Source organism: Sparus aurata, chromosome 3 (genome assembly GCF_900880675.1).
Source record: "Sparus aurata chromosome 3, fSpaAur1.1, whole genome shotgun sequence".
In the NCBI taxonomy this organism is placed as follows: domain Eukaryota; kingdom Metazoa; phylum Chordata; class Actinopteri; order Spariformes; family Sparidae; genus Sparus; species Sparus aurata.
Window position 1 is genome coordinate 6,892,771 of NC_044189.1, and position 22,577 is coordinate 6,915,347.

Sequence of the window (22,577 nt, forward strand, 5' to 3'; positions counted from 1 at the left end):
GAATAAAAAAAAAGGATAACAAAAGCGTCTTATGATGAAAATACGTTAATGACGGGTGTATCTACTTTAATGAAGGTTACATAAACGCTATCTATCCATTATCGTCGTCTGTGTACGTGTGTGTGCGGGAACACACAGTCGCATCGCTCGGTGTGTTGTCTCCGTACAGTCCCTCCTTGAATATCAGCCTCCACCCGGCGACTGGTGCTTTTTGTGCCTCCTGTGTGTGTGTGTGTGTGTGTGTGTGTGTGTGTGTGTGTGTGTGTGTGTGTGTGTATGTGTGTGTGGGAGAGGAAGGGAGGGAGTATATCCTTCACACCACAGATGAGTGTCCGTAGAGGGGGGCAGTGTGTCTGCTTCCGTCCCCAAATCGGCGGAGCTCCAGGCGAAACCGTATCCAGACCCGGGCTTCCTATCCGAGGCTGTGTCGGCGTCCTGTGGATCTGAGGCGATCCTGCCGAGCTCCCAACATGCTTCCCAGCCGTAATGGCCGCTTCTATCCGAGGCTTTGCGGTCTCTGCCTCTGTGCGAATGTGTCTGTCTGTGTTTTCTCTCCCTCTCTCTCCCTCCTCTGCTCAGGTTTCTCGACTCGTCCTGCAGTGGCTGTCTTCCATCCCTCTCTACCGGCCACGCCAGGAATCTCCGCCACAGGAATTTGAAGGGCCGGTGGGGAAGAGCTAGCTAGCTTACATGGCTGCCGGTGGAAAAATAGAGCTGGAGCTCCCCCAAACGGTGGGGACGGCTCGGTGACATGTCACTATGAAACCCCCTGGCCAGCCCCCCAAAAATATAGGCACTTACCAATTGTACTATCATTATCGTCCCTTCACCTGTAACTTTTTATATATACTAAGAACTTACAACATAAATGACGGTTTATATCCGTTAGCTTAGCCACGAAAATAACGGTCAGAATTCACCTTCAAAAGTGGAAATTCAGCATTCATCCGGCTGACTGGTGATGGAAAGAAGTCCTGTGGGTCATTTCAGCTTCGTTTATATTTGTTTGTTGTTGTTTTTTTTTAGATGAAATTAAAGAAAACTTAAATTAGACGGTCTGCCATAAGTTATAGATTCGTTAAAGGCACAGAGGGATTTGACAAAATGGCGGATGTAACGGCTAGAATTTTCACATTTTTAATGTGGAGGCGACTGCAACTGGAAAAAATAAATACATGAATAAATAATAATAATAATAATAATTATTATTATTATTATTATTATTATTATTATTATTATTATTATTGGTGGCTGTGACTTTATTATCTAACTTTTAGTTCATTATGTCACCACAGACAGGAGATAAATAATAGGGGGAGAAACACAATTGTACTGTAGCGGCTTCTATAACCACGCCAAGTAAATGTAAATGGTTTGGTCTACTTAATCCTAATTTATTCACAATGTGTAGGGAACAAGTACCGAAAAGTCATACTTAAATGCATATAATGATATTGTGTTAATATATGAGTCAAATAGTGTTCTGGGGTCCTTATTTTCCTCTGAGAACAGCTGTTAATTCAGCTATGGAAGAAATAAATATTTCTAAGTTTGTATTATTACCTCATTAATATTGTAAATATCAGAATTCGGAGTTTTAAACTCTTCTCCCAAACTACATGAGTACCAAACTTTCTGTTGCCAATAAATCTAATTTATATCAATATTACAGGTTAAAAAATAGATATATATTTACATACACTGTATTCTGTGGATCTACCAATTATTGGATTTGATATTCAGCATTTTCCCCCTCTTTTTTGTTTGTTATAAATGTGATTGCCGAAGAAATAAATTAATTTAAAAAGGAGTTACTACTTTGGCCCTGATGCAACTTCCAATCTGCAGCTAGTCAGAGAAGGTATCAAATCAGTGTCATGAATAAAAAGTACAATTTTAGCCTCCAAAATGTAGTTTAGTGGACGTATAAAGTGGCAAAAAATGGGTAATAGCTTACTCAAGTAAGGTACTGCAGAGTTAACTGTGCAATGTACAACTGTCAAAAACAATGACAGACCACTCAAAAGCAAGCAAATGACTTTGCCTAGTACAAACTAATAAATGAACAACATTTTCACTGAAGTTGCACTCTTATGCACTGAGGTCTTTACACCTGGAATCGGTCAAAACTGTGGCTCTATGTAAAGAAGTTTTATCTGTGGATAAGCTGAATTAAGGGAGCGTACTGCCCTCTACAGGCTGGCTGAATCTATAATACAGAGAACTGTGGCAAAATAATTCAAGTGTCCTACTGGGTGAATCACAGCCATCGGTGAATAATCTCAGCATGTGATCACCTCGAGGTCAAAACCCCCTAACGCAGCCTCGTTGAAATGCTCTAGAGATTATGTCACTTAATCCCATAGAGACGTATAAAGATGACCTTAAAGTGAAGCACAGTGCAGGCACGTGCAGCTTCGAGCTGCAATAATGTATATTTCTCTTACAGGAAAATGGAGACTACAGCGTATGAGGAACATGTTTACAGTATAGCTGTACAGTCAAATACAATTTAATAGATATCACGCCATAAATGTGACCTTTATGATGCCTTTACCTGGGTAGTATTTGTTGACTAGTTAAATAAACTACTGAATTACCATAATTTTAAATTGCACTATGTAGTTGCGGGGAATAAATTAAAACAATCTAACTTTAATATAGAGAGATGTCATGTTTTGTAGAATAATGTGCAATAATCAAAATGCCACACAATTCAGAGGTACTTACAACACAATTTGGTTATTGAACAACTCCATTAACAGCTTCAAATGGCTCTTATAACATCTGCAATATTTGTTCAGACAGTGTTTAACGTTACAGATTCAATTGTGCTACATTTTCTCACAGTTTTCTTGCTTGAAGGCTCACTGACTGGTCTAAATTTAATCATCACAGAAATTAGTTGTTAGGATCATCCATAGCCTTTGGACAGGTCTGACACTTCTTAACAAAAGTGTGTTACTAAATCATATATTTTAACATGGAGGTCATGGCAGTGGTGTCATATTTAAAGGTGTTCCTAATAATCTATCTACAATGTACTTTGTCAAGAAAAATGTCACTTTTCTGACAAATTTGCAGGAAAAAAGATAGGAAGCAAAAGTCAGACATTATTTAAAATGCTTCATTTTCCTTCTAGCTGAATATGCCAAAGGAGCCTTCATGCTTACATGTGTATATAATGCTGATGGTGTAGGTCACTGCTGCTGTAGCTAATCTGGAATTCGGTATATAGAATCATTTCCAGCATCTGTGCCTGCACACACAGATGTTCCTGTTTCTACTTATTCCAAAAAATTAGAAGATGGGTGTGAAGCGGAAAGGAAGAAACAACGTGTCAGTCATTAACCAGCATGGACAACACATACTATATTTATTATGACGCTGGTTAAGGCACAAAAACATACATTTATACATCATTACTGCTTTCCCACCACCGAGACATTAGCAGCCTCTACCGAAATCAGATCTGAGACGCTCTGCTGCAAAAGACAGGACATTTGTCGGGGTAACAGATGGAGGAATGTGTTCCAGTGTGTTTATCTTCTATAAATAAAAGAGGTATCCTTTTACAGAAGAATCAGAGCTTGTTTGCTACAACAGGAAGCGATAGGATTACGGGAAAAGTGGTTCCAATTATAACCGTAGTGAGTACTAAAGATATGTCTTAGATTTCTCCAGTCATTTTGCAAGTGGCGTCTTGTTTTTACAATAATTATTACGATTAATTAAGCATCCAGGGCCAAATGAGCGGGAATAACTCCGTGTTGATATTCTTTCCTGTCCCTCCTCTCTCTCCTCCTGTCTGCTGTGATTTCTAATGTCCTCTTTGTGTCTCCTCACCCCGAGTCACCCCTCTTTGCAGGACTCACAGCACATCAGCCACACTCCAGTGGGAATACAAACAGACATCTTGGAGGTCCAAATTGGCCACACACACATCCACGCTCGCATATACACACACAGGGGCTGATTACAGTAAAAGTTGGCGGGGGGATGGAAGGGGTCAGAATGAAAGTAAAAGAGACCGGCGGACATGGCTGTCGTCCATCTGCAGCCTCCAGACGCCAACACAGTCATACAAACAAGATGAAGGTTGGTGCGACCCTGCTATCAAAGCCCCAGCACACTGCACTCTGTATAAACATGCATCATCAGAGGGAGTCGAGCAGGTTCTAACATATCACTTCATGGTTCCCAAGGCCAAACAAAGAAAGATCCTCCTGTTAAAAACGGACACAACCTGTTCCAAGTCTGACACATTACAACCCCGCCTAGTGGTGGAGCATGGAAACACAGGGAATCTTGGTCTGACTGACAGTAAAAACATTCTCTCATGAATGTGTTTTCTTCCCCTGACGTGTATTAATTGTAAATAAACAATAATACAACTAGTGAAGCGTGTGTATGTGTGTGTGTGTGTTGATGTGTTGCCGTTAAAAATAAAGAACTCCGACTGAACGTTGAGTCATCTCGTCTCCGTCTGTCACTCCCACTGTTTCTTCATCAGCAGTGTGCGTCCCTCTGTCTGTGCACACACACGCAGTGTATGTGCGAGTGTGTGTTGCTGTGCCGTCATGCAGAGTCCAGCTGCACAGTAATGAATGTGCTCTGTGAGACAAAGGGACGTGCAGTCCTCAACACACCAGCATGACACCCGCCTCAGCAGCAGCAGCAGCTCCGCCATGTCGTCTGACGTCAGTTTAATGACAGCACAACTCTGCTCACACTCCCCCCGAAAACAGCCAGCGTTTGACATTTGAACCCACTTCTGAGCACACCTAGAAAATACCAACAGTGAAAAGTATTTCTTATGTTTAACGATGTGATGTGATTATCCAATACAGCAGCTCGGTGCCCCAAATAACCAGGAATAAGCAGGAGTTGAATGAGATTACTGCCCAACGTGTGTGACTTGGATTAATGTTTTATGTGGCAATAAAACATTTAATTTCTGACTTTGAAATTCAATTTTCAGAAACGACTGCAAACTCAGTTAAAGAGCCGGAGATGAGTCATTATCAAAGAATTATCAAAATAACCTTTCGCTCCTTTTAAAATATCTAGCTAAAAAGTTTTATCACTCATTTTATGCTGAAACAAACACACATATTCACACAGTAATATACAGTCACACATGACTTAAACACTTTACAGGCGTCTTAGGTCACTTATTTTTAATTTTTTTTAGCTTCAGATCATGTATGGAAAGAAGTCTGGCCCATTAATGGCGACAAATCCTTGCGTCATGATCCACAATAAAAACAAGATTCACAAATGTGAGGACAATTTTGAGAACTGTCACAAACACTATCACACTGATAAAAGAGCATCCGAGTTTTTCCACCACCAGTTAACCATCGAAGACGCAAACAGACGGCAGCGGCTAAAAAATTGTCAACTCAATTTTAAATGCCAACAACAGCCTCAGATTAATGCGTGTATGACAGCCAGGATTCATTCAGGAATGCAGATAATCAATGTGACATCTTCACGCCAATAAATCAACACGTAAGCAAAGTCAGCGGTGTTTCAGCGGGGAGCATCAAACAGCAATTACGAGGAGCCTCCTCATTAACACTGAATGCAGTGCGTTCACAATGTGAATTATATCACTCCAACTGTAGAGCTTGAAACACGGGTTTCTGATTTGGGATCAGTACTTTTGAATTTGATTCAAGGACTTAATCTACTTTGGTTTACCCTTCAAGTAAAGAAAAAAAAAAAGAAAATAGGAAATGTGATTTAGATGATATCACCTCATCTCTTACCAAAAGAGTCTTGTGATAACGCCTGATTTGTTTTCATAAAACAGCATTCACATGTGAACATCTTAACTTTTTAAAATTGCATTTATTTTTGTTTTCAAGTCAAAGTCAAGTATGTGTTTGCTTACAGCTTAAAGGGTCATTCCACATATTTTACAGCCTGTGAAAACAACTGCATGTCTCTTGTTGCTCTTGCACTTTATAAACACCATCATTAATAAGGGGCAGATTTATAGTTAACTGATCTGCTTTATTAGCTATTTATCAAGCAGTTGTAAAGATTTATAAGCATAAGTTACAACTTTACAGTAAATAGTTGCTTAATAAATGGTTTATAAATCTTTTTCTCTGTATGTTAATAGTGACATAAACATTAACTAAAGTTTTGTTAACTACAAATTTGGTTATTATGAAAGTTTTTATTTAATGGTTATTTTTTGGCGTTCATGTCTTTATTGACAAGGCACCACATGATAGAGGTGACCAGAAATGGGGTGAGAGACAGAGGGGGGACGACACACAGCAAAGGGGTCAGTGGTCCAGAAAGCCTGGATTTTAACCAGGTGGGTCAGACAGGAAAAGTCTACAAGACATTCCTGAGGTGCATTATGGGAAGTGGAGGATCCAGCAGTTTTGGAGCTATGACTCCAGATCTGTAAGCCTCTTCAATCTTGACTTTTCTTTTAAAAAGTTTGTCTCTTTGAAGTCCCCAAACTTTATGGAAGTAAATCCAAAAAATCCAATGTGTTTGAACTAATTTCTGAACATCCTGATAAGTTTTAAATTATTTGCTGGTTATCTTGTTAAAGTTAAACACTCCTCCCTTTGTCCAACGGAATCTTCCTTCCACTCTTATTTAAACCTCCCTCAGGATCTCTTTCTCTCCCTCCCTCCCTCCCTCCCTCCACACACTGTCTCACCCTCAGTTTGTCTCTCTCAGAACTTTTCTTTCACGGTCTTTCATTCTGTCTCTTCCTCTTTTTACAGATCACGTCTCTAAATCTTTCGCTGCTGTTTTGCTCTCTCTCTCTTACTTTCTTTTTCACTGTTTCCCAGCAGGGCAGAGTTTCACTTTGTGTTTCTTTTTCATTCCTCCTCTCCACTCTTTCTTTCTCTTCAGTTTTCAGTGCTTGGTTAATCCCTCTTTCTGCTAATCGTTCTCCTTCTCTTTCTCTTCTGTGACCTCCTTCACCCGTCTTTAATTGAAAGTCATCTCTCTCCCTCCTCTTTGAACCTTGTCCTCTTCCACCTCCTCCCCCTCTTTTTCTGCAGCTCTCTGTCTAGCCTCTCTTCATTACCTTTAACGCTGACTCGATCATTTGTTCCTCTCTCTCTCTCTCCCTTCTTTCACAAACTCCCTCTTCTTTTCTCTCGCTCCAAATTAAAATTCTGACACTCGCTCTCGTCCACTATTTGTTTTGCCCTCCTTTTATATCCAGTGTCAGTCTCTCTCACCCCCGTCGCCATTGCTTTCTCCTCGCCTTTTATAACCATGGAAACAGAGGAGACCACGTCGCCATGGCAACAGGGGGAACAGCCTGGGCTTTTGGGCTGAGGCGCCCTCTCAGCTGCCTGCAGTGAAAAGAAATTGTTGGAAGGAGCGGCAGCAGGCGGGACGGTGGACGGCTAAGTTACATGCAGGCAGAGACGTCGGGGTCCTGACGTTCACGTGAAAAGATTATCAGTGCTGCAGTCTGACACACACACACACACAAAAACACACACACAGATATGGTGCATCACACACACTTTGTTATGTCTCATTGTGAGGTTTTTTTCATGTTTTGCCGTGAAAAGGGCTCTTAAAATATTCTTTCACTCTTATTATCTATCGCAATCTGAGGTATAAAGTTTTATCCCTCCTTTTACGCTGAAAGAAATAAACACTAGACAGTCAAACAGGTCTTAAACACTTCACAGAGGTCTTAATGTGATTAATGTTCAACATCAGATCAGCTTTAGGAAGAAAATTTGTCCAATTGCTGTCCACAAATGCCTGTTTCAGCCACAAATTAAAAACAAGAGTCACCGATTTTCTCAGACAATTTTGAGCGCTTCATGCCGCATTTTCTAAACCCACAATAAAAGGGCATCCGAGTTTTCCACCACCAATTAACCGTCAAAGACCTAGAAAGCCGGCACCAGCTGAAAATACTGAAAAGATATCATAGTCATGGTCTCTGACGGTTGAGCGATGCATGAATTTGATGATCGGAAGCGGTGAAAAAATCCTTTCAAGAGCACATTTCAAGTCCGATACATTCAAAATACTGCCATCTGTTCAAGTCGGGTTGTACACGTTGTTACATTCATGCTCAAATCGGTCAGTATGTGTATATAAGTTAAGAAAATACTTTTGTTAAAACCCTAAATTACTCCTAAATCATCATACACGTCAATCGTGACGTACACAATTGTCACCAGTATCGACTCTAATATCTCTCTGTACAACCAGTGTATGCTCTCACTTTAAGTCGTTAAATTGCAGAGAGACTCTCATTTACGTCAACAGAGAAACCAGCAGCTGTTGGGAGGTTTCATTGAAATTCACGCTCAGCAGGCCGAGCGGTCCGGAGAGGCTGTACAACAGAGTCCAGTCAGGACAGCAGCGTCTCTCTTTATCCTCTCCAGAGTCAATTCAAAACTCCACAAAGATCCTCGTGTCTGCTCACTCTCTCCTTCCATTACATCTGCCTCAACTGACTCCTGTACTGTAGGAAAACATCTCTCCCCTCCATTTACATTCATTCCAGCATGTTCTCTGCGCTCCTTGTAATCTTCCCAATCAAGAACACAACTCTGTAACTGGACTGTAAACCAAGCAGCCTATTTGGTCCAAGCAGCCCTAATGTATTCCCTTCTCCGCATTCCAGCTTCTGTCTGAATGGAAATTGAGGTCAATGTAAACACATAGTGCACATTATGTAAAATGTAATATCATCACAATAGCCTCCGCGCCTGAGTGAGCACCGGACTGACGCGCCTGGGAACTACTGGACGTTACCAGAAACACGAGCTGAGCATGAATCAACTCACTGAGCTTACAGAGCAGATTTGGAAGCACGGCTGCTACAGAGAGACTTCTGCTTTGTTTTACTGCTTTAATGTCCACATAGAAAGTCGTGTGTCACAGTCGGAACACAGAACATGGAGAGCGACACAACACACAACTTTTGTTTTGAGGAAGAGCTCAACAGTTTTTGGAATTACCCTTTCTTTCCTGCCAAGTGTTAAACGGGATACCACGCTCATGTCTGTCAGCTGAGCACGAAGCTGGAGCCAGAAGCTAATTAGCTTAGCTTAGCATAAAGACTTTATGCAGGGGGAAACAGCTAGCCTCTGTCCAGAAGCATCTAGAGAAATATTCTGCAAATAAACTTCAATATTTACACTTGTTTTTTTGTAAACAAAGACCATGTTATAATTATTTGTTAATTTGTACATTGTTGTAATGTTTATAATGACACAATTCACAGAGAGGTGATGGTGATAGGGCTGTGAGCAGTGTGTAGGATTTGGTGGTATTAAGCAATGAATTTGCAGGCTGCAACCAACTGAACACCCCTCGTCTGCGTTAGGAGACGTCAGGCTGCCAAGCAAGTGAAACCAAAGAGATATTTCAGGATGGATCATAATGTTTCAACTACATGTTTAAGCTTTACACCACTGGATATTATTTAGGAGACCTTAGGAGTTTTATAGCGAGTTCGTGGCGACAAAAAAAGAGATATTTTTGACAGGAAGTCACGACATCTCCAGCTGCGTTTGTCGTGATGAAACTGAGTATTGAGATGAGACCTCGGGACATCTCCAGCTGTGTTTTTGAGGACCAAAACAGGAATTTTAAGCCAAAACATGATCTTTTCCTAACCTCAACCATATCAAATCATACACACTGGATATTTCAAAGAGATATTTCAGGATGGATCATAATGTTTCAACTACATGTTTAAGCTTTACACCACTGGATATTATTTAGAAGACCTCGGGACAGTTTTATGGCGAGTTCGTGGCTACAAAAAAAGAGATATTTTTGACAGGAAGTCACAACATCTCCAGCTGCGTTTGTCTTGATGAAACTGAGTATTGTGAGATGAGACCTCGGGACATCTCCAGCTGTTTTTTTGAGGACCAAAACAGGAATTTTAAGCCAAAACATGATCTTTTCCTAACCTCAACCATATCATATCATACACACTGGACCCTCGTGGGCTTAATACCCAAAACCATTTGTGTAACAGGACAGACCAGAGGGGAGATAAAACACTTGTTGCCTTTTTAATGCATCTGAATTTGACTTCCTTCATAATGAGTCTATGCATAGAGACAATAGTGTTAGCTCTACAAATAAGCAGCTTTTATAAATAATAAGTTGGGAAGTGGAATAGAGAGTTCGCTCTGCAGAATATTGGCAGTGTTTGTTCGAAAGGTGTCGTCTGTGATGAAACACCTCGGTGGTTTGTACTGACGCTACCTGCTGCCGCCAGAATCCAATAAGCTCCACACAGAACAAGTCTGACTTGCTGACTCAGCCTAAAGGTGCTGCCAGGAGCCCTCCCTGTCAAACTGTCTGCTAATAATTGTAGATAATAATCATTCAATTATTGATTTTTTTTTCACATCATTCTGTCAGAACAGTACTTAACTGTGTGTCGGCCTCACACACACGCACGCATGTTCACACACAAAGTCTGGGCGTCCCAACTGCCGCACAGCTGTGAATTTACACTACACGCCGCATGCTCATCCAACAGACATTTAAAAAAAAGAAAGGTGGAAAGATTCAGCCATTTTTCTGACATTAGGAACATGTTCGTGTGAGATCATCTGTGTTTACACATCTGCCAGCAGCCATGACAGATGATTCACCGGGAGAAAGCAGCCTTAGACGTTTGAACAGGGAACAAAACAACACTTAAGTAGACTGAAAGATTCATATTCGACAAATAGAAAATATAAATACATATGAATAAATATATAAAACTATACATTTTCCTCTCTAAAAATGTTTCTTTATTCATTTCATCACGTAGAACTAAGTTGTTTTCTGCAGTTTTAATCATCTGCAGCGAGAGAGATGACCACAGGACATAAACGTGACGCCAACCGTCGTTAACCGAACTCCAGCACAACAACTGGTCCCACACTCCCGCTCAGATCTGGTTGTAATTAGACATTCGCATGTTGGTGCCAGTAAGAGAAAGAGAGCTGCAGTCTGCTTGAAGCTATTTCTCACAGTTTCATAATGCTTCAGAGAGAGATTCACTGGGAGAAGAAGAAGAAGAAGAACTTTATAATAATAATAACAATGGATTGGATTTGTATGGCGCTTTTCAAGACACCCAAAGCGCCTGACAGGGTTCCTTTATTAAACTTTTTTTTTTTCTTTTGTTGTGATGAAACTGAGTATTGTGTGATAAGCAAAAATCATTACTTCTGCTTTTTCCAGAGATTTGTTTTACACAAGTATCTGTATCTGTTTGAGTAAAGCATATGTGGACTTTTGCCACCTCTGGAATCAAATGCTTTATTTGATATTAAATTAGGCTTGATTGAATGAAAGCGGGCTGTTGGCCCCTGATGGAGGTTTGCGCTGCATTGAGTGCCGTTCCATGTTTAGTATGTTTCCTCTTTGAGTAATCAGCTCAGTTTTCACACTACAGCATGCAGAGCCTCGTTTTTTTATGCACACCCTGCCTTTAATCTCATTCTTTTCATCTATTATCATCCCTCTTTCAAAGTCAATGCATGTGCAAATGTGTGTGCAGGTGACAAACACACAGAGAGACACACAAACACCCTCCTCCTCCTCCTCTCTCGTCTTCTCTTCAGCTCACATTTTCTCGGTCCGGCACACACCGTTTCCTTCGTGTGTCAACATGTACGACTAATTTCGCAAATTTTGCTTTGACTCATCATTGAACATCTTTCAGCTGCTAATTATTGCATCATTATCATAGTAAATGAACCCTGCGATTATTTGTTTTGGTCTATAAACTGTTGGAACGTGGTGAAAAATGTCAATCTGTGTTTCAAATGTCTCCTTTTGCCCGCATGTCAAAGATATTCAGTTTACTGTCACAGGGGAGGAGGTGGTTCACATTTAAGAAGCCGGAATTTGAGAACGCTGCCTTCATTTTTTTTTGCAGCTCTTACTTCAGACTTAGACCAAAACGACCGGACACACACTCGCACCACACTTTCACGCTGAAATACCTCTGCTAAAAACTAGCTGAAATGAAAGGAAATCATAAATAAACTCTTCGTTGCAGCTCCCGGCTCAGAGAAAACTCAAAATCTTCCCTCTGCACATTTTCAGACAGATTTAGGGAGGAGGAGACTCGGCTGAGAGCTCCTCTTAAAAACCGGCCTTAAATTTGGCTGATTGTAAAACCAGATATGTCACAAACACCTCACAGGCTCCCATTGTGACGGGACTGAGAAGCTTACAGACGATAAAACATTAACGCTGGAGGTCTGGAAACGTCTTTAAAACTGGAAACGCTTCCAGTGCAGAAAATACATTCGCATATGAACACTACACGATCACTGACACACACAGAAGTGTCTCTCTCAGTGTGATCGAGGCCGTGACACCAGACCTTCACCCTGTCCTGACCTACATGCTGCTGCCGCGTCTATAAAATAGGCTTTAACTGTCTTGTCGTCGCCTCCATGCTGCATCACCCCAACCCCCATCGCTCTCCCTGCAACTGGCAGTTGCAGTGTTAGAGATGTTGAAGCTCTGCTGCCAGTTTGCAACGGTTTGTTTCTCACATAGAAAAGGGATGTCAGCACGAGAACAAAAACTACGAGGACAGAAAGAGTTAGGGGCGAATACTTTGCTCTCACCGATCATGCCATGATTTCTGATATTTTCTGCATCTTGTTTAATCCGTAACAGGGGCGGGCAACATGGATCAAATCTTTAGTATCGGTCTATTATCTCACAACATCTATGTACAGGATTTCTTCAGGTTTTATGAGGTTACATTTAAGATGTTTCAAGACCTTTTTAAAGATGATTAAGATGCAAGTTAAGACATATTGCTCAACCGAGAAACTGTTTGCAGATGAATAAGAGACGAGAGGGTCATTTTTGTCTGATCTAGTGAATTGAAAACCTGACAGATGAAGACTTTACTTTATATGTAACTCAGACATAATAATGAATAAGAGGAACAGAAAAATCTCAGGTGGCTGACGAAAGTCTACAAAACACTTCCCTGATTTACATCTCCTCAATTATGTTTCCACGTGTGTCTGCTCACACAATAATAAAAGCAAATCATCAAACTAAAATGTAAAAACATGTAACTACCGTGCTATTACAATGTTTATACTGTGATGACTTCCCAGTATTGACGAGTGGTTCGCTCTGACGACATTGTGGTTTTTGACTTTATTCTACTGGAAGCATAGATTGCAGACCTCCATCCACTTAAATGCATCTGTGTGATAAAAGCCCCAAAACAGTAAATATTCAGCACAATCATGAGATGATGTGAGTGGATAAATGCCACAGACGGTGAGAGTGCAGCACTCAGAACACTTTGCCATCATTTGCCCCAGTTATTAAGCCGAACGTCTTCCCTCTCCTCCACTAAAAGTGGGAAAGCTATTAGCCTGCTGCTACCAGCGTCTCATTACGAGAGCCGGGGAACCCTCGTTTCTCCAGAGGACCGAGTAACCTACATTTTCTCCTCCGTCTTCCGTTACAGCGAGCGCGAGCGGAGACAAGAGACAGAGGAGGCAGGGAGGTGACGGTTAGTAAATCGTATCTAACCTTTACCTTTGACGTGTGAGTGGAAGGATGCAGAATATAAAACCACCTCGGGGTGAAGCTCTCCTCCTGCTTTACGTGACAGCTAGAACACAAACTAAGCATGAACTTCCCCTGAAGGTTAAAGGAGGCAGAGAAGCTCCTCACCATGTGCTGACAACCGCACTTCTTAAGAAAATCATTGCAATCAATGCAAGGATGAGCTTTTTGTAGCACACTGCAGATGTTTTTTTTTTTTTTTTTATCTCAAGGTGAAATATAAGAAGCTATAACCAGATTTCCCTCCAATCTCTGTGACATTTATTAACCACAGATCTTTAAAGAGACGGGGCTTTTTCCAAGTGTGCGGACCTTTAATCAAAGCCTGCAGAAAAAACCCCACCATCAAACACGAGTAGCCGAGAAAATGTCACCATGCAAACGAGACTGAAACGTTCACGCCCTGTAACGACGGCTCGACACAAGATAAAACAGTAATATCACAAACTTTCAATGATAAAATGACTAATAGTGTCAGAACGAAACATATTCTATTAAAAGTCATTTGTGCGATGGGGATCTAAATCAGTTTTTGAACTTTGGAGCAGGAGATGCACCACCATCCTCTTCTTAATCTCTTTAAAGGGTAACTTCGTCAGTTATACACATGAATCCTGCTGCATATGTGGAAAAAAGTAGTATCAAGCATTTCGTGGCTCCGGAGGAAGCTGCGTGTAATCTGACAAATTGTGCCTCCAGTGATGTCACTCAATCAATCAGTCAAACTTTATTCATACAGCACCTGTCAATCAAATCAAATGCAATTCTAAGTTATTTACACATGGGACTGTTAAAAAAACAATGATGGGTTCAGAGACTGATGCACACAAATCACAATAAAATGATTAGTTTAGATAATAAAATATAAAAACAAGCATTAAAAATAACAACAAGAATAAAGGGTTGGCTTTCAGTGGCAGAGTTGCATTGTGGGTAATGTAGGCGCTGTGTTTTGAAAAGGCAATGCAATTACTGCTGACCTCATTATGGACAGTTTAAAAACCAGCATACCCAGACATATCAACTTCTTCTTTCTCAAAACCTGGCGCCTACATTTCCCAAAAATGCAACTTGGCCATCGAGTGACATCACTGGACACAATTTGTCAGATTATATGCAGCTTCCTCTGGAGACGCAAAAGGCTTTGAACTACTTTTCTTCACATATGCAGCAGTATTCTCTGTAAACACACTGCAATATGTGAAACAGGTGGAGTTGCCCTTTAATTATTTGCTAGCTCTCCACCAGCACACACACATTCAGCTTCTACACATCCCTCTTGGATGCACGTTCACATGAACTATTTGCAGTTAGCAGAAAGTCGTCTGGAAATCACAGAGTCGAGATGACTTTTATGTTCTGTGTCTCGGCTGCTGGACAAAAAAAAAAAATCATGCAGTGGATTTAAATCTTCTCTCTGATTTGACAGGCGTGTTTCCATCAGCACTTAAACTGAGCGTCTGAAGTCTCTCACTGAGACATCACTGTGACTTCAGCAGAGCTCCTCTTCTAGGCAGCTGTCAGTTTTCATCTTCTGTCAGACTTCAGGAGTTTCAGCCTGAATTTAAACTCACTAGGCGTTCTCTCTCTCTCTGTCTCTTACAGCGACTGCATCACATTCAAACACACATCCTCCTCTGGAAACTTCACACAACAACCACACCCCTCTACTTTTTCCCACTCAGCACTCACTGAGCAGATGCAGATTCAGTGCCTTGCTCAAAGGCACACTGAGAGACATGAAGGGTGAGATGGTTTCCCTCACCTGCCACACGAACCACCGCCCTCTCCGCCGGGTCCAGCACAGAGTCCTGGCTCTTCCTCTTCCTCCTCTCGTGTTTGGACAGGTTCCATGGCAACGTGTCTCCGGGCGGCCCCGCGGGTCCTGATGGGCACGGGGACAGCGACCCCCCTGAACGCTCGCTACGGAAGGACGGCTCGCTGACGCAGGAGCGCTCGCTTAGAGTATCATCGTCCGACGACTCCATCTCTCTTCAGGGCTGTGGAGAGGAGAGGGGATGAGGAAGAGGAGGAGGAGGAGGAGGAGGAGAAGGAGAGGAAGTAAGGATAGAAGGAGGGATGGAAGTGGAGCAGTGGGGGAAGGGGAAGAAAGGAGGTCAAAAAGAGGGAGGAGGAGGAAGAGGAAGTAGAAGTGGAGAGAAAAAGAGAAGAAGGAGTTGTATAATTCATTGCCGGCATACAGCGTGATCACGCAGGGGGCCATGAAAGATGCAAAGTTTCAACGTAACAGCAGAACAGTAATAATGCAGCGATGAACAGGAGAACTGGGTTAAGTTAGTCATCGTGTCTAGACAACAAGTTTATGAGCTCGCGGGCCTTTATTATGGCGGGCTGGGGGAGGAAGCGACAAGATGAAAGAAGAAGAGCACATGACAGCGGAGATGATGATACAGATTACTGAGGCCTGAGAGGGGCTGAAGGTGTGTGGAGGAACTTCAAGATCAGACGCGGAGGAAATCTCACCCAGAGGAGACAAACAAACATTATCCTGTGATATAGGATTATATTTAAGAAAACATTCCTGACTTCTACTTCTTCCAATAACCGCAGTCATTCAAAGAGGACTTACAAAGACGAGCGTGTTATTCCCTAAATTCCCGACATTCCTATAAATAATTGTTAGTCGTGCTGGTGACTCGATGCAGGGCAGAGTTTGGTCTGTCAGTCACTTCGCGCCAACATGAAACGTCTCAGAAACTCTTCCACGGATCATAAATCTTTCACACACATTCATGTTCCCCAGTCGATGAACCCAAAGGACTTCCATGATCCTCTGACTTTTCTTTCTGGCTCATAATCAGGTCAACGTTTCTAATTCGGAAATGTCACACCGACGGGCTGAACTGAGACGGTGCACGTGATGAACACTGCACCCGGTTCATCATCAGCGGGTTATTAAAACCGTTATTGTGGGAAAAATGGTGGAAGTGACAACTTTTATCCTCCTCTTTTGTCTGAGCAACGGTCCAAAACCATTTACTGTCATAAATGACAAAGAGATGCAGCAAATGTTCACATTTAAGGAGCTGGAACCAACAAATGTTTGATATTTTTGCTTAAAAAAATGACTGAAACAATCAACTGATCATCAAAACAGCTGTCGATTAATTTTGTTTCGACTGATCGTTCGATGAATCTACTGATCGCTGCGGCTCCAGGTAGCATCGTGGGATTGTTGAGCCCGTAAGTCAACATGAGCTCAGCATTTAATCGCCATCAGCTGTAATCAGGACACAATACATCCATCATCCGGCCGACGTATCGATGATGTGGACGATGCCAGCTGTGATGGAGGGAGGATGCTCGTGCCCAGACGGAGGGATGTAAAAGAAGGGATCTCTAAACAGTGACTACTGAATGGACTCGGCTGAGACGAGGAGAGCAGACTGAAGATGGAGGGAGAGAGAGAGAGAGAGAGAGAGAGAGAGAGAGAGAGAGATGGGATTTCAGAGCTTATACTAGTGCTGCTATTTTTAAAGAAGAGTCAATACAGCGGGAAGACAGAGAGCTTCACTCTTCTTCTCACTTTCACTCTCCGTCCTTTCTCTCTGTTCCTTCCGTCCTGTTGCTCGTCCGTCTTTACAACCTCTCTGTTTCTTGACACGAAGGTTGAATTTAAAACTATTTATTAAGACAGAGAACAGTGGGTGGTGTTATTGACTTGCTGTTAGCATACAAATTGGACACGAGGGTGTGTGTGTGTGTGCGTGTGTGTGTGTGTGTGTGTGTGTGTGTGTGTGTGTGTGAGGACTCTGGGGACCTGATGCTCTCATCTGTCCATCACAGCGTCCTAAAATCAATACCTGTCCTGACAGAATGAAATGGTCGTTACTGGCTGTTATATTTCAGCTCCTCAGGGCAGCGACGACTCCAGCTCGCAGACTTTGTGCGCATCATCTGTTTCTTTTACTCGAAGACGTGAACTTAGGGATAAGTTCGAAGCAGTATATACTAAATTATCAATTAGTAGAGCAAGACGTTTGAAAATATCCATCTTTATATTTGATATTTTCGCTGTTAAACTGTCTTCAGAAGAAATGGCCAGCAGAGATTTTGAATGCAGGACTGAAAATCACATTTCATACTTTAAAATGAACAAAGTGAGCATCTCATCTGCTTTAACTTTGTTGCCATAGTTGCATAATCACTGCAGTACAATGCCATTTTTCCAAATAATCTGCCAGGAAAACTGAAAACAGTAACCGTAACTTTTATTTCTAATGCAAATGAAAATGTACGTTATGTGGGATTAAAAGAATCTTCAAGAATCTCCGAACTTGTTGTTACATCGTGGAAATTGACGGAGCAAAACGAAGAGCCGCGTGGACGATGACAAGTGTGAAATAGCACGGCAGAAAAACAAGAAACGGTCCGATATCAAGATCTCATCCGGCTGAGGCGGCGATTTCGAAAGCAGCTGAGCATGTCTCCGAAGGTCAGCTTCTTCAGACAACAGGCCTCATCACAGAAACACTTTCACCTGTCAGAGCAGACAAAGCACAGTCGCTACTACTGACATCAACGCCGGCTCTGCTTTATTCAAACGCCTCATCAGTCAGACAACCATGTGGGTCGTTCGCTGCCAATTCACCCAAAAAAACAGAATTTTCTTTACAAAAATAATGCTGTAACTTCTGCTTAAGTCGTGGGACCTTGTAAAATCCTATAGCTGTACTCCCGAACATCAACAAAACTAATTTGTCCCGAACATTCCAAAACACCCCGAGGAAACTTTCAACATTCATTCATTTAAATAGTTGCTGCTGAATGGTCACAGTAATCTCATGAATAACAGGAAGTCATCTTTCTTCTTTACCACAGTGAAGAAGGTTGAACTCCAGTCTGCACGTCCAAACCTTTCACAGTCTATTTACTGTCTTTAATTATTCACTGGTGAATCTTCTCAGATTGGATGTAAACTCTTTCATTATCAGATCCACCGGTGATCTGGTTTGTTTCACAGTTCATCCACTAACGGTCACTGCTCCTCCTCACAAACATCCAGCTTAACCCCCTAAACTGTGAGCACTGTAACGTCTGCTGCCTGCCAAACGCTGAACTGTGGAGCGACCTGAGCTTCGGTCACCGGGTGGGAATGTTTCAGTGTGCGATGTGTGTGAGTCCAACACAACGGCTGGGATTTCCATCCGAGCTACCGCTGCCAAAAACCCTCCTCCTGCTCCTCCCGCCGCTGGCCCCTGGCTAGACCGCTGGCAAAGCCCCACTTCCTGAATCCCTGTCTCCACAGCAACGCTGCGAGGAAGGGGTTAAAAGCCTTTCCCAGAATCCTCTGCGGTTCTCTGGTGTATGATTGAGTGTCTCGCTGTCCTGGTACTGGTGGTTTCTCTGTGTGTGTGTGTGTTTGTGTGTGTGTGTGTGAAGTCAGTTTCCTGCTGCATGCTGACAGTGAGTCAGTGCCACTGCAACTAGCGGTTTTATAAATAGAGCCAGAATGGGAGCTTCAAAGCCACACCGTGTCATTACGGCTCTGTGAGGGGGAAAAGATTCTTCAAAAGACCTCCGAAGGAAAAGAGAAAGTAGCAGCAGGAACACTGGAGGAGCAGTGAGTGAGAGTGAGATCACTCCCCGCCCGATGAAACCCTCACACAGGCATTCTTACGCACAATCACATCGACACACACACACACACACACACACACACACACACACACACACACTCAGACGCTCAGTCCGTCTGCTCTCAGCTTCATGTTTCCATCTTTGATTCATTTACTGATTGTTTTGTCTTTTTTAGTGATTTCTTGTCTACAAACTTTAGAAAAGAGAGTGAAAAATGCTCATCACAACTTCTCACGGTCACGGGTAATTATCTTTATTATCTATTTACTTATATTCTAAGTTTTGTCCTTCCTACTATCAATTATGTGTAGGTATATTCTGTCCAAGATATTAAACATATCCAGTTTAATGTCATAAAAAACAGAGAAGACCAGGAAACGTAAGATAAACTGGAAAAAAAGTGATTTTTTTGTTATTTTTTGCTTGAAACATAACTTATTAAAAATTACCAAACTAATTGACTAATAGTTTCTGTTCTAGATTCAGACATGTCTCTGATAACTTGATGACTGTAGTTTATAAAATGTCACAAAATGCCAAATAAATGATCCCTCAGAAACAGACTTCTTTTGTCAGACTGATCAGGGCGTTTATATTCCTTTATCAGTTGGACCACCTTCTGTTTTTCATCAATCGACTCATCATTTAGTGTTCATTCAAACATATTATATTTACATTTACATCAAATGGAGAAAAAGCAGCAAATCCTCAACATGTGAGAAGGTAGAATAAGTGAATGTTTTCACAAGTATCAAAGTTTGTCTGTCGATTGATTAGCTCACTAATGCTCAACTCATTTAGGCTAATACCCTAACTAACTGATCTAAATGCATATCAGCAAGCATGCAAGGTTTAACACACACACACACACCCACACACACACACTCATATCCATGCAGCGATCTTGGCTCTCGCTGCTTCCTGTGACAGCGTGCAGCGGCTGAATCACTGTGCAGGGATGCTGGATGCCTGACTGGCCTGATTTATAACTCACAACCAGGATTTACATGGACACGCTCTGTTCCCACAGCTTAGCCTGAGCGGTGTGTGTGTGTGTGTGTGTGTGTGTGTGTGCATGAAAGAAAAGAAGAGGAAAAAGAGCAGCAGTGACACGAAACAGAGAGAGAGAGGGGAGACGTTGACAGAGACGTAGAGAATCGGAGCAACAGATTAAGGGGGAGAGAAAAGAGACGACAGGAAAAGAGAAAAGAGAGAGAAAACCAGACGTTTGGGGAGCAACGGCCGTAACCGCCAGCGCTCGTCTTCGATGTCATCCCAGGTCAGCATTCCAGAGCTCTAACTGACATTTGTGCTCCTCAGACAGACGTAATGCTCCATTCTGCCTGACAGACGCTGCAGCACAGGGCCACCTGAGCAGAAAACACATCTGCACACATGTGATTTACAGGGTGTGTCCAGAGCTGCACAGTGTCAAACCAGTGACAGCTAGCTGGCTAGTTTCCCAGTGATTCCAGTCTTAATGCTAAGCTAGGCTACGGCTACCACATAGAGGTATGACTTAGCTAATCGAACTCTCAGGACGCAGATGAACAAGCGTGTTTCCCAAAATGTCAAACTATTCCTTTAAAGTTCAAACTGATGGGTTGACTGACGGTTCATGTCCATTACAAGTCCGAAGTCGACTTTTTCGAGCCGGTATTCCCGACTTTCACTCTAGATGTGTCCCTGTGTTTCTGCTCAGGGAAACATGGACGCCCGCCGCAAACTGATGTTTGTACGACGAGTTTCTGAACTTCGCGAGCAGCTACAGCCGCTCACTCAACTGATCAGCACACGTAAAGAGAGAGAGGAGGACCAGCCATGTTCGCAGAGATTTTCCTTTAATCAGCTGAATGGAAATGAAAATGGCCACTGTGCTGTTTCAGCCAGGGGCGGTTCTAGGGGGGGGGCCAACAGGGGCCAGTGCCCCCGTAACTCTGAGTCTGGACCCCCCTGTGGCCCCCCTGACAGGGCGTCTGCATTAATAATACAATGACAGATTTCTTGCAATGATTTTGTTCTGAAGGGAAATATAGTGTCTCAGCAGTTTGCTACCCAATCAAAATTGCTGAAATTGTAAACACTGCTTTGTCTGAATGAGGGATTTATCCTTTTTTCCAGGTTGTATGTGCCCCCTAACAAAAAAGCCGGCCCCAACCTGGCCCCCCTATTAAAACTGGTCTAGAACCGCCACTGGTTACAGCACATTTTCACATCACAAACAAATGACTCATGTCGAGTTTTCCAACTTGGAAATCCAACTTGGATGATCTTTCAAACAACCAATTCAAAAAACAAGCCACAACAGATTATGACATATATTCTTGTGTTCGCTGTGATTTAAATGGGAAAAAACATTCATTTGCCACCGTATTCCTGTTTATAATCTTTTACATAACGTGTTAAGAAACCAAGTTATTACTATCGGGTGCAATGGGTGTAATTATCTCGGAAAAACGCGTCAACTTGCCAGTTTAGAGGAGTTCTTCCTGTTCTTCCAACATGGCGTGAATGCAGTTTGAGCACAGACTTGTGAGAGTTGTATCGATCCTCTAACTTTTGGCAGGAAAGCAGATAAACATATTTCATAAAATATCAAAAGAAGTCTTTAAGCTTGCCTGGAGGAAGATAGTCGACTGTGTAGTCTCATCCCCAGATTGTAAAACACTGATGTTGGCTCGGGTTGGACGCCAACTCACAGCCTCAGTATTTTACAATCTGGGGATGAGACTGAACAATCATCTATCTTTCTCCAGGAAGTTACACTGCGCTGCTTTAAATTGATTATACGAAAATAGCCCACGTCTTCCTCTCTGACTCTGACGCCTGATCTGCGTCTCACCTTTCCTGCCTGGGTCGAACATCCCATCCTGACATAAACCCGTTTAAAACACACTCATGCATCAGATATCAGAGGTGTAGGTTTTAAGTAGAGTCTGAGGATGAATGAGCGGCGCCTCCCGTTAAACGCCAAACCCCCGGGCCTGATGAGCAACACGCTGACGGACAGGATTAATGAATGGCTAGACTCAGCTCCCACACACACACACACACACGTTAACACACGCATAGACGCTCACAGAAAAACGCGCATATATTAATGAACACGCAGAGAAAACTCGCTGCTCGCCAACAAATCTGTAGCTTACTACGACTCAGCATGACTGGACAGAGGGAGAGTTAATTAAAGTGAAAGTGAAAGAGGCGGAAAGAGAAGAGAAAGAAGTGGAGGCACCGAGAAAGAAAGAAAGACAGAAAGAAAGAAAGAAAGAAAGAAAGACAGAAAGAAAGAAAGAAAGAAAAGAGAGAGCAGAGGTCAACAAGTGATGAGGGATAAGATAACGCCGAGAGAGATGAGGAGAAACAAACTGATCAATACAGAA

The 22,577-nt window shown here is 42.4% G+C and overlaps 1 protein-coding gene across 8 annotated transcripts in view; it reads right to left on the reverse strand.

Annotated features, from left to right (window-relative positions):
- macf1a (microtubule actin crosslinking factor 1a) overlaps positions 1–22,577 on the reverse strand; it is a 230,812-nt gene that overhangs the window by 204,932 nt on the left and 3,303 nt on the right. For 6 of the 8 annotated variants that reach the window (XM_030411325.1, XM_030411327.1, XM_030411323.1 and 3 more), the window contains exon 2: positions 15,359–15,593. In XM_030411325.1, coding sequence (XP_030267185.1) covers positions 15,359–15,581 — 223 coding nt within the window. In that variant the 5' untranslated portion in view covers positions 15,582–15,593. Of the gene's footprint in view, positions 1–920; positions 1,097–15,358; positions 15,594–22,577 lie in introns of those variants that run through there. The other 2 variants (XM_030411318.1, XM_030411319.1) reach the window with 2 other exon arrangements.